Raw genomic sequence first — 12,438 nt, 5'->3', positions numbered from 1 at the left:
AGATTAACCGTGCTGATATATAAATGTTTTATATTTGGTTAAATAATTTAAACGAAACTGTACTAATCCAAAAAAATAGTTTCAATTTGTTTTTATTAATAAAATAGTATTTTGAATATATATGCAAAAAGTTCAATAAGAAAATGACTAATGTGTTTTTTTATAAAGTTAAATGCTTACAATGTTTCTGTTTTATACTTATTCACAATATAAATATTATGGCCCATAAAGTAAAATTTTATTGTAAATATCCATGTTTTGATATGTAATTAATAAGCCGTAACAACAATTGTACAGGAAAAAATGAAAGATGTTATATCTTATTGTCCTTTTCTTTGCTATATAGATACGGAAATATATTCTAGTTATTGCATATCTAAGGCAAATCCGTCCCTTTAAATTATAGAATGTTCTATGTTATACTTATATTATTTGAGTATCAAGAAATATATATATTCTGATATCTATATCCAGCAATTTAAAATCTAAATATTAATCAATAACTGGCTAATGACTTGTTAATGACTTCCAGTCGACTAAAGAGGATGTATAATATAATGCAAAAAAATTATAGCTGTTTACGAATAGATGTATAATACAATGTCCACAAATATAATATAATGTATAAAAAAATATAGTTGTTTACGAACAAATGTATAATATAATGTTCAGAAGTATGATATAATGTATAATGTATGCAAAAATTATAGTTGTTTACGAACATATGTATAATATAATGTATAAAAATTATAGTTGTTTACGAACAAATTTTAAATTTGTACTCTCATTCGATGTATAATAATAAAAAGAATGGATTTTTTTTTGTTTATGAATAGAAGTATAATATAATGTATAGTGTCAATAGAGTTAAATTATTATACATCGAGTGTAAGATGTCACATAGTTGGTTGATATATAGTTATTTAAGGAAATATTTAAATGAAAGGTTAAGGTATGAATAATAATGTGATGTCCAATTTAAAAATCCACCTAGAAGAAGTTGTAATGTTTCTGTTTTAATAAGATAGATGATATTTTTTTTTACAAAAAATCCCCTTATTATTAATTAAGAAACAGTTTAAAAAAAAATCTGAAAAGTAAACTTATTATAATGTTGTCATTATGCATACGTATCCTTCTCATAAGTTTTCTCAACCTTAATATAGAACTACCCTTAATGTCCTAGATTTATCACATAAAATATCACTGGTACTATTAAGTTTACTCTTCAAAGTTATTTTTTCAAACTACTTCTTAATTAATAATAAAGAATAATGTTTATTGATATATCTACCGTTTTATAAAAAAAAAATTTGGTAAACCGTTTTATAAAGTTTTTGTAACGAGTACCACAGCCTGCTATAGTGCTATATTCACACTTCAGAAAAAAAAAGATTAATATTGAATGAGAAATGATGTCTTGAAGTTGGTGATTAAAATACGAAACATCCAGAAATGGGTTTTAGCCCACATCGGCCAACTCAAGCTGTATAAATATAAACCCATGGTATTATGGTGTAAACAGTTCAGTAGAAGAAAGGAGTGTCCATTCGTGCACACTTGCTGTTGTCCTGCTGTCCGGAACTGGTGAAGGGCTATAGATTCAATAAAAATAATTTCAACCAAGTTAATCTTAACGTTTTTGTCCATTTCCTTAATAAAAACAGCATGCATTTTGTTTCTAAACAATATGTAATTCATCAAAAATGACACGCTTCCTCTTTTTTTTGAAATGTTTAAAAGAGATGAGATCTTGTGGAGTAAGCCTTTTTTTTTTTGCTAAATTATATTGTGGAGTAAGTCCTGTAATGCTTAACCTCCGAATCTTTGCGATATCTTTGTCTGCGTGCACAGGTGCTACAACAGTTACGGAAAGTGGTTCATTTTCTCCTCTTTAAAATCTTGTCTCCTCCTCATTCATTCAATAACTTTCACATCGAGAGAAAATCCAACAAAACTTCCAAGTGTAAGTTTCTTTATAGAATGTTTCGTCGATCAATAGTTTGTAGGGATTTTCATGAATGCCACGAGCCAACCTATTATGGTTTTATCCTGAGACTCTTGTTCGTTTAGATCCGTCGCACTTAATAGTCATTGAAATATAAAGTGATTTGGTTTAAATATTTAGATAGAGAATCAATAAATATTTTTAATATTTTGGTGTTTTGATTATTCTTTAACTATTTTAGATATTTACTTTTGACTAATTGTATATATTTTCAAGTATTTATACTAACTTAAAAGTACCATATGTATTCTAGATATTTTTATATACATTAAATCTAAAAATATATATATAAGTATATAAATCTATTTTAGATACATTCGGGTATCCGAAATACATAGGTTCATCAGTTTCTGTTATCTAAATACTAAAATTTTGAATAATTTGAATATTTAATCAATTTCGTTCGGGTTTAATACTATTTTTTTGCATCGGTATCAGTTCGATTTTTGGATTCAGTTTTTTTCTCTGCCCTAATATTGACATAAAAAAATAAATAGCAATATATTTTACAAAAATATATATTCGTGGGGGCGCGCGGATAAAAATCTAGTTTGATACAATATACATGAAGCTAAAGATTCTCATATCATTTTGGTTTTAAGTTTTCTTTGATTATTCTACAACTAGAATTTTATTTTCTGGCACATCATATTAATTTTTCATGTTATTCATTGGGCCAAAACCCATATTTTATCACTCGACTCGAGTTAAAAGTTGTTATGGGTTTGCCACCTATGTTACATGGAAACGGAAGCGGATATGCAGAAGCGGAATCGTGTGGAAGCGTAGAAGCAAAAAAATTTTAAAAAGTAAGAAGCGGAAACGTATCGGAAGCGTATATTTATATATGTATATATATATATCAAATATATAGATTACAAATGTGACTAAAAATTATATGATTCAAATTAAAATAAAAAAATTGTTCATTAAAATAATTTTAAATGATTTTATGTTAAAATCGTGAAACTATACATCAAATAAGTTTATAAGATATTGTTAAACTAATTATTTTTAATATTTCGTAAAAAATTAACATAATATATTTGAATATAGACAATATATCTCTAATAAACCATCAATGCATAAAGACAATATATAGTATTAGTTTTAATGCTTGTGTATATATATTATCTATTTCACTATTACATAAAAACAATGTTTCTTATATTTTTATTTATTTATGATATTGTATTTTTTTTAAAACAGGAGCGTGATTTCAAAATGGAATCATAAGCTTCCAACGTGTTTTTAAAGAGACATTTTTGGAAACGCATTGGAGCAAGATTCTGAGAGCTTCCACAAGTTTCCGATTCTGATTCTGATTCTGAAGCGGGAAGCAGACGTCCAACAAAGCTTCCATGCAACCTAGTTTGCCACTGATCACAGCTTTATGCATACACTACGATAATATCAAGAGAACTAGTCAATGGCCCTCACCCTATGCTAACTAATATGTATATATTAACAATTTTTAGTTTTTCCTTTTATTTTTATAAAACAATTATTAAATAATATACAAATTTTGAATTGATATTATAAATTATAAAACTTCAACATATTATATTGGTAATCAAATATTAAATTTTGTTTATATGTTCCATTGTTTTATTTGTAGAATGTAGATTTTGGATCAAAATCTTTTCTATAGTAATAATCAAATTAGAAAACAGATTTGAAATTAAACACTTATTGTATTTGTGGACTGCAAAGAAATCCAATGGCCCTGAAATAATTATAAACAATCACAACTTATAAGATACAAAATAGGGGAAATTTTAATTCTTATTGGATCAATATTTCCAATAAGAATTAGAGAAATTAGCTTTAATACTAGTCATTATAATCAAGTACTAAATTTAAGATAAACATAATTATGATATTATCAGTAGATATTATCAATATCAATGTTTAATATCTAATAAATATCCTATATTTCATGATAAATATATATATATATATATATTAAATATAAATAATTTTTTAAAAATATATATATATATATATATATATCGGTAGAATAGATTAATTTTTATAAAAAAATAAAATATCATGATAAATATATAGTAAAATAATAATATTAATTAATGACTCATCCTAAAATTATGGTGACGAATAATAGTATATATATCGTAGAATATGTTAATTTTTATTAATTATCTTAAATATCATGATATATATATATATATATATATATATTTAAATAATAATAGTATTAAATGACTTATTTTTATTAAGTGCAATTCTCCTAAATAGATTATTTTCAAGTTTTTATCACAAAAATAGCATTTAAGGAAGAAAATGACCAAATCGTTTCAAATAATATCTAAAAGACTCTTATACCCTAGATATATAAATGCAACTAAATAAAAAAATAAAAAAAAATTGAAATCTTAATTTCAATTTTAATAATTATTTTTTATTTTATAAAATTTTAAACCATAATCCTAAAACTCCACTTCTTAACTCTAAACCCTAAATTCTATAGTAGTTAAACCTAGCGATATAAGTGTATACTGTACACTAGATCTTGATCCGTGCAACCGCACGGGTATTTAGTTATTTTTTAGTTTTTTCATTTGTATTAATGATGTTTTTGTCAAAGTTAGTTGTATTACATTGAATTATTTGCGGCAGTTAACAGTTTAATGGTTTCATATAAACAAATCAAACATCGAAAAAGTGCATCCGCGTGGGTGCTTCTTTTTAATTTTATAAATAAATATTTGTTTGAATAAGTGATAATATATATTTTAAAATTTACCCGTTTAAATAGTTGGATGATATGACATTTCGAAATACAATAATTTTATAGTTTATATCGAGTAATCTGATTTTATCTTGTAAATCATCAACTTTATCATCCATATTTTTAGAATATGACATATATGTCTGCACAAATAAATTTTTATAATTTTATGAATTAAAAATTAAAGATAATGTATAATAAAAATATTGTATATACTATTTAAAAATATATGGTGCTATATATTTTATAATTTTCAGCATTTGAAAATATATTTATATCTTAATCTATATATTATATAAATGATGCATTTTATATGAATTTTATTTTAGTTATTAATAATAAATAATAAAAATACAACTATATAGAATTTAAAACAATATTGTTCATTAACTAATTAAATTTAGGTTCTTAATTATTTCCAAACATACATATAATAAAAAGAAAAAGACAAAGAATACTAAATTTAGGTTTATTAATTATTATTGCCATGATTTTAGTTAGAATTCGATTTTGAAATACATAAATTAGACATAAAAAGACAAAGAATCATAAAAAATAAGTTAATTAATAACTTCAATGGCATAACTTTGTAAATAAGTTGAAAAACTAAGGAGTATTTTATTTTTGTACTTTTCTTTTAATAATATAGATAAAATGTGATAGAATTATTATTTCGTTTTATAAATGATAAATGAGTATATATTAATGCATAACAATATTTTAGTATTAATTACGAAATTAGATGAATTTTTTTACATCAAGTTTTAAGTAATGAGATTTTGTTAAAATCTTTTTCAAAAAAAAATTGGAATATTTTTAATATATCTATATATATATATATATAATGAAAAAATATCAAAAGATATTATGATTAAAGTAGTTAGATAGATATAATGTAAAATTAAATGATAGCTATATTTTAATTAGTGATTTTCTAAATATCACAAATGAAATAAGTCATGACTTCTATTTTAATATAATATATTTAACTATATAATGAAACATTTTGGTAATTTTGATCCTTAAAGTCTATATTTATGACAAAAAAATCTTAGGGCTATCTAAAGATATTTCTCTTTATTAATTATCTTAAATATAATGATAAATATATATATATATATAGTAAAATAAAATTTAATTAATAATAATAGTTTGTGATTTATTCTAAAATTATGAAAAAATGAAAAGTAAGAAAATTCACATTTTAAATAATAGTAATATAGTATAGATAATATCCTACCAATAATCTGGTAAAAAGGAATGAAATCATTTAAAATTAATAAATTAGGAAGCAAATAACTGAAATTGAAAATAAAAGATTTTTTAAAACAAATCAGGAATATTGGGATGAGTCAAAACTAGGACTTGTTTCCCACATCAAATGGAAACTAATCTAGTGATTGTTTTTTCTTCTTCATACACTATATAAATCTCGAACCTGTGTTAAAAAACGCCAGGACAAAACAAAAAAATGGCGAAACAGAAACTCAAAGAGTTACCAGATGACCTAATCTTGAAGATACTCTCAAAGCTTCCGTTGTTTAGAGAGAGCGTTGCGAAACGTCTCATATCAAAACGGCACGAGGAACTTTGGAAACTTATGCCAGAAGTCACGTTCGTAGATGGTTACGAGAAGAGTCTCGTGACTTTTATGACCTTTGTTTACGGATCTTTGTTGTCTGATGATACTCAAACTTTGGAGAGGTTGCATTTCAAGCTTGCCGGAAACTATCCGGCTTCAGACATCAACTTTTGGGTTCAATTGGCGGTTGATAGATCTGTAAGAAAGTTGAGTTTCGACTTGTTTGGCAAAACCCTAGTTTTGCCGAGTTGCTTGAGTTCTTGCACAACCCTAAAATCACTGATACTCCGTGATGTAAGTATCCACCTTGTTCCGCGTGGGTTTTCTTTGCCTTCTCTCAAAAGTCTGCACCTTTTCTACGTCGACTTTTCGCAATCTATTGTTACTTTTTTACGACGTTGCCCGGATCTTGAATATTTGGTTATACACCAAACCTGCTATGGCAATTGGAACCTTGATGAGGTTGCTATGCATTGGGTTCGCTTGTCGTCACTCAAAAGCCTACACCTTTTATCGGCTGAATGCTCCAGTCGTGATTCTCTTACAAGTCTTCTACAAAGTTGCCCGGTTCTTGAATATCTTGTCTTACACCAAAGCCAACGTCTGTGTGTTACCCCACCTGAGTCTTGTTTGTCATCAATAAAAACTCTTCACCTTACATCTTTTAACTTCTTCGAGGATGAAGATATTGCAACGCTTTTAAAAAGGTGTGCAGCTCTTGAAGATTTGGTTATAACTCGAACCAAATATGACAATGTGAGGTTATATAATATCAATGCGCCTACTTTGAAGAGTTTGACTATCAACAACTCAATAGATAAACGCGCCTCCGAGGACAAGGAGACTCATGGGTTTTGGATAAATGCTCCTGCTTTGGAGACATTGAACATTAAGGATACTGTCAGTAACTTTCTTGTGCTTGAGTTTATGCCCGAGGTGACTAAGGCGAATATCCAGGTCATTTGTGACCAACCTGAGAAGTTCTTAGGATCTCTTACCTTAGTCAAACATCTTTCTCTATGTTGTCCAACTTCAGAGGTAAGACTTTCTTACTCCACTAATGTTCTTCAGTGTTTGGTTATTCTCATTATATATACGTACTTCATTGTGCAGACTCCATATCGTAGTGGCTCTATCTTTCCCTATCTTGAACATCTAGAGCTATGTACATGTTCTCCGGGATGGGCTAATCTTCTTGCTTCTATACTCAATGTCGCTCCAAGACTCCAATCTCTCACGCTTAAGTCGGTATGTAGTACTGACTTGTGTATTTTACTAGCATATTAGATTTACAACGATGGATATACTCGAATGCATAGAAAACTAGTATAATACCAAACCATTTTATATTTTAGATAGAAGAATGAAACTGGTAGGTAGTTCCTACAAAGGCCGAACACTTACGCACGTAATGGTTTTTTTTTTGGGTCTCAGAATCATAGTACCCCTTGCGATGATCCGATGAACTTTTGGAACGAACCAGCGGTTGTTCCGGAATGTTTATTGACGCATCTAGAGATATTTGAATGGAGACAATATGAAGACACAGTGCAGCAGAGGAAAGTGGCTGCTTATATACTAGAGAATGCTATTTGGCTAAAGATGGCCACATTTTCAACAAGATGTGGAGACAAAGATCATGGCAAGCTCGTGGAGATAAAGAAACTGAACAGAGTGTCAGAGACATGTCAGGTAGTGTTTGAGTAAACACTCTTATGTAATTGTGTATGTCTGTAGAAGACAGACAAGTGTCTTAGTTTTCTCTTCTTCCTTTTTCCCTGACTTTACTTTTGATGTTTGTGTGTTTCTTTCCCGTATCTTCTTTATAATATTGTGAAAACAAAGCCAGTCTTTGATTTAGTCTTTTTATGCTTATCCTTTGATTTAGTCTTTATGAAATGTCATAATCTTTGGGAACAAATGTTTTTAAATTAACTCGGTCTATTCAATCAAATATTCAACCAAAACGTGTATATCACATACTATGGGAAGAAGACAATGAATAATAAAAATCTCCTGATTATCAAGTAATAATAAGATTTCTAGACACTCAGACACATTACACATCATGTTCTTATCATATCATAACCTCACAGGTGGTTCCAAAGTGCCAACAAGTATTCCGAAATCAATATCCATGTCCTCAAAATTTAACAAAAACCCAGTGTTTCATCAAAGATCTTAAATGTTGTTACCAATAGAGAAAAAGAGAGTCGTGAGAAAGAATTACTAACAAATAGGTCCAAGGATGATGCTCTTGCTGGAGGATCATTTTGTAAGCTGATTGGAATGTAAAGAAGAGCCATTTTAACCATCTATACTATTAAAAGAGAAACATTCTGAAAAAATCTACTTAAACAAAGTTGTTGCACCATTTCATTAATTGTATGAAAATGTATTAGACCAATTCATTAAGAAATATTATATACAAAAGCATTGGTAACACACGAATCTTATCAGTATCTTTTTTTTCTTTCTTTTTTTGCTAAATTATCTTATCAATATCTTTCTCTTATATTTAGGTAACTAATAAATATTTGTTTATCTTTTAGAAAGTTTGTGACATATCTGGTCTATTACAAAAATATATCCCTTTTGATACTTACCAAATACTATTTGCAAAGAAATTTTGTATATATGTCGATATAGGTATGTAGCTTTTGCATTCATGTAGTTATTGTAATTTTCTATTCTTTTTCAAATATATTGGTCACTTTAGTGGTTTTCAAATGAATCACTCCAAATCAAATAATTTTTAGAGTCCCAGGCCAAATGTATAATAGTATAATAATATATTATATTTTAGTATATCTTACATTAGTATATTAGAAATATTTGTTTTTTTTATCCCATGCGTGAACATATTACTCATTTTTAATCAGTGATACTAATCAATTTCGTAATTTATTTATTTGGGGCTGGTTGTTAGATAATTTCAAATATATGAATAACAGCTTGAGGTTTTAAAATGATATTTGATTATTTAAATTGTTAAAACTATCCTAGATTTTCACAATTCTAATCAGATATAATATTTATATATCAAAATAAACATGTGTTAAATGTATACATTCAAAATTCAGTCATAAATTTATATAAATATCTTATCTAAGTTACCAATTTTTATAACAAATAAATCAGATTTTATCAAATATATATGTAAAATATATATTTAAATAAGTTTCTCAATTTAATAAAATGATAATATCTTTATACCAAGAAATCAAACTGTTTTGTGGTTTAGTCAATCCTATTATTTATTATACACCGGTAAACAAAAAAAACTATACCTTATAATCTATTTTATATTTCTCTAACAATACCTTAGTTATGATCAATACTTTTATTTATTATACAAAATAATTTTGTTTACTAAAACATTATACCAAAAATATATATTCATTTGAGCCACCTAATTTTTAATTGCAGCTAAATTTAAAACAAATCAAAATTTTAATATTCTTATTTTTTCACTTTAACTTTAGAAACCAAAATGTATCATATATTGTACTAAATATTTTAAACAAAAAATAATATACTGAAGATATGCTATTTAAATCCACTAAGTTTATTATTTTTAATAATATTTCGAAACTCATTTATAAGTTAGTATATACTATACATCATATGATACTATGTCATCTTAAATTATATTCCAAATATTAAGTAAATCAAACCTAATATAAACATTTTAGCAAACCAAATGTAAAAAAAGAAAAATCATATATTTTTCGTTAAATTATTTTTATAAAATAATTTAAAATAAAAAATTTGTTATTTAATATAAACTTAAAAAATATTAAAACAATTTACAAATCTGTAATATTAAATGTGAAAAATCTACCAAATAAATTTTAAGCTCACGAGCTCAACAACTATACTCTTATAAAATGCACAGAAAATATAATAGGAAAGATTAGGTTTGGGAAACAGGTTTTTCAAGTCTAGACTTTTCGGATCCTAAAAATTTGGACATAATTAGGTATTTAAAATTTTCTGGTTGGATTCGGGTCGATTCATTTGGGACCGGGTCCATAATTCAAATACCAATAAAATACTTAAATGTTTTGGGTACATAATAGGTCCAAATCGGTTTGAGATATTTAGAACTCTAAAAAAGATTTGAAATACTCAAAAACTCAAAAATACTGAAACACAAAAAATATTCGAAAACACAAACAAATACCTGAAAATATTTAAATTAAAAAGAATTTACCGTAAATCTGACTTGAAGAACCAAAAATACCTGTAAACATTTCCTAATACGCAAAAAATATTATTTTAATTTTTTTTTGAAATTTACCAGTAAACTTTAAAAAAATTTATAATACTGAAAACACATTCGAAATACCAAATACATATCTGAAATATCCAAATATACCTAATATACACAAAACATTTCAAACACTTAATTTGGATACCCGATTGGATCTCGGGTAGGACCCGGAATCAAACAGAGACTGTGGGTAGCATAAAATAAACATGCACTTTGCCTTCGACCTGGAACCAAATCACAGTAACATGTTCAAGCCTAAAAAGAGTCATATAAAAGTGTGCATACAAAATTTAGCATAAACTAATTCATTATATAATTTTAAACAAGTTCCCTTTTTCATATAATGAATTTGTAACATAATAATGTACATCAATTCCAAAATACTAATTTGTAAACTTTAATCTAAAGAAAAACCCGCGCTTTTGAAGCGCGGGTCAAAATCTAGTTACGACATTACAAAGTATGCGAAAAAAGCATGTAAACTAACCAGGCTGATACAAAGGAGCAGAATTCAGGTGAGAATTGATAAGAAGGAGCAGTTGGTGGTGGACTCTCTACGATTGCTGCCAAAACCTCATAAAAGCTAGCCGATTTTGCTGATCTTCAGCTTCCGAGTATGGGAATCTTCCTATTGCACATTCTAACACTGACGTCCCCAAATTCCAAATGTAGTTGCTGTAGTCGTATGTGCTTCCACTGATCCTCTCAGGCTGTGCAGTAAAGAAGTAAAAGAAAAAAAAACATGGTCATCTATACTATTAAAAGAGAAACATTCTGAAAAAATCTACTTATACAAGTTATTGCACCCTCATTAATGTCATAATAGTAATTTAGTTTATGGTCTTACATATAATTATTATACTAAACTAATTCTAATCAGTAATGTAATACGCTTCAACAGAACAATATGAAATATACGCGGCCACTTTCCTTGATTATGCAACAACGGTTTTATTTTTAATTTGCCCAAAAAAATAATATCCTTTCTTCCTCTTTTTTTGTTACCATATGTGATTACACTTTAGTATCTATATTTATATAAAGTAAGCTTTCAATCATTCCTAGACCCTCCAAGTAGGACGCCACGTCATTAATTCCGTTGATGTCGTGCCGACACCTGTCCCGTTTACAAAACGCAGCGGTTCATTTATTGTGTATCGCCTGGGCCTTTATTCATTATGTGTCTATACAATATAATATTGGGCTTATGTTTCAGAATATGATTTCAGCCCAGCCAACCCGTCTCTGCGCTAATCCTAATCCTAACTGGTATATGTGAAAGAAAAAAACTGTTCTTGCTGCCTTCTTTAGACGGCGACGGTGACCATCCGAGCTTCCTCGAAGATGATGTTCTTAAATGTTCTCTGAAACCAACAATGGAGTCATCGTGTTCGTTGATATCTGGGTAATCTCCGACAATGGAGTTTCTGGGAGAGTTATTTGAGACGGATCGTCATGACTATTGATCTGTCATATTCTATCGTTTCATCTCCGTTCCTTCACCCCGAAACCGTTACTTGATGAATTGATTCGCTGCCATTAACAATCTTCTTAACTCCCTCAAGCCAATGCAACCACATTTTCTCATTCAATACACCTCCCTGCAAAGGCGGTGCATTTTAAGCTATAAAAAGGTGAGCTTTCATCCCATGAATCTCACAAATCCTAATAACACTTGAAAGTTATCTGCTTTTTAAAATTCTATTTTAATGTTTGTTGTTTGTGCTTGAACCAGCAATGTGAGGCCGTGCTATGATCGTTCTCTGCAAGTGGCGATACGCTCGCCGAGGTTTAGGAGCAGAAGAGCTTGACTAGGACTTGCG

At 27.9% G+C, this 12,438-nt stretch overlaps 1 protein-coding gene across 1 annotated transcript; it reads left to right on the top strand.

Annotated features, from left to right (window-relative positions):
* Positions 1 to 6,228: 6,228 nt before the first annotated feature.
* Positions 6,229 to 8,046, top strand: LOC108826233 (putative FBD-associated F-box protein At5g56560). Its single transcript, XM_056993962.1, has 3 exons — positions 6,229 to 7,377; positions 7,453 to 7,587; positions 7,774 to 8,046. The coding sequence occupies exons 1-3, from the start codon at positions 6,229 to 6,231 to the stop codon at positions 8,044 to 8,046; spliced, it is 1,557 nt and encodes a 518-aa protein (XP_056849942.1).
* Positions 8,047 to 12,438: the final 4,392 nt, after the last annotated feature.

Source organism: Raphanus sativus, chromosome 9, assembly GCF_000801105.2.
Source record: "Raphanus sativus cultivar WK10039 chromosome 9, ASM80110v3, whole genome shotgun sequence".
In the NCBI taxonomy this organism is placed as follows: domain Eukaryota; kingdom Viridiplantae; phylum Streptophyta; class Magnoliopsida; order Brassicales; family Brassicaceae; genus Raphanus; species Raphanus sativus.
This window is presented reverse-complemented; position numbering and strand designations above follow the sequence as displayed.

Coding starts and splice junctions, on each gene's coding strand:
- LOC108826233 (XM_056993962.1), top strand. CDS start 6,229: ATGGCGAAACAGAAACTCAAAGAGTTACCAGATGACCTAATCTTGAAG. Junction 7,378..7,452: donor TATGTTGTCCAACTTCAGAG/GTAAGACTTTCT, acceptor TTCATTGTGCAG/ACTCCATATCGTAGTGGCTC. Junction 7,588..7,773: donor AATCTCTCACGCTTAAGTCG/GTATGTAGTACT, acceptor TTTGGGTCTCAG/AATCATAGTACCCCTTGCGA.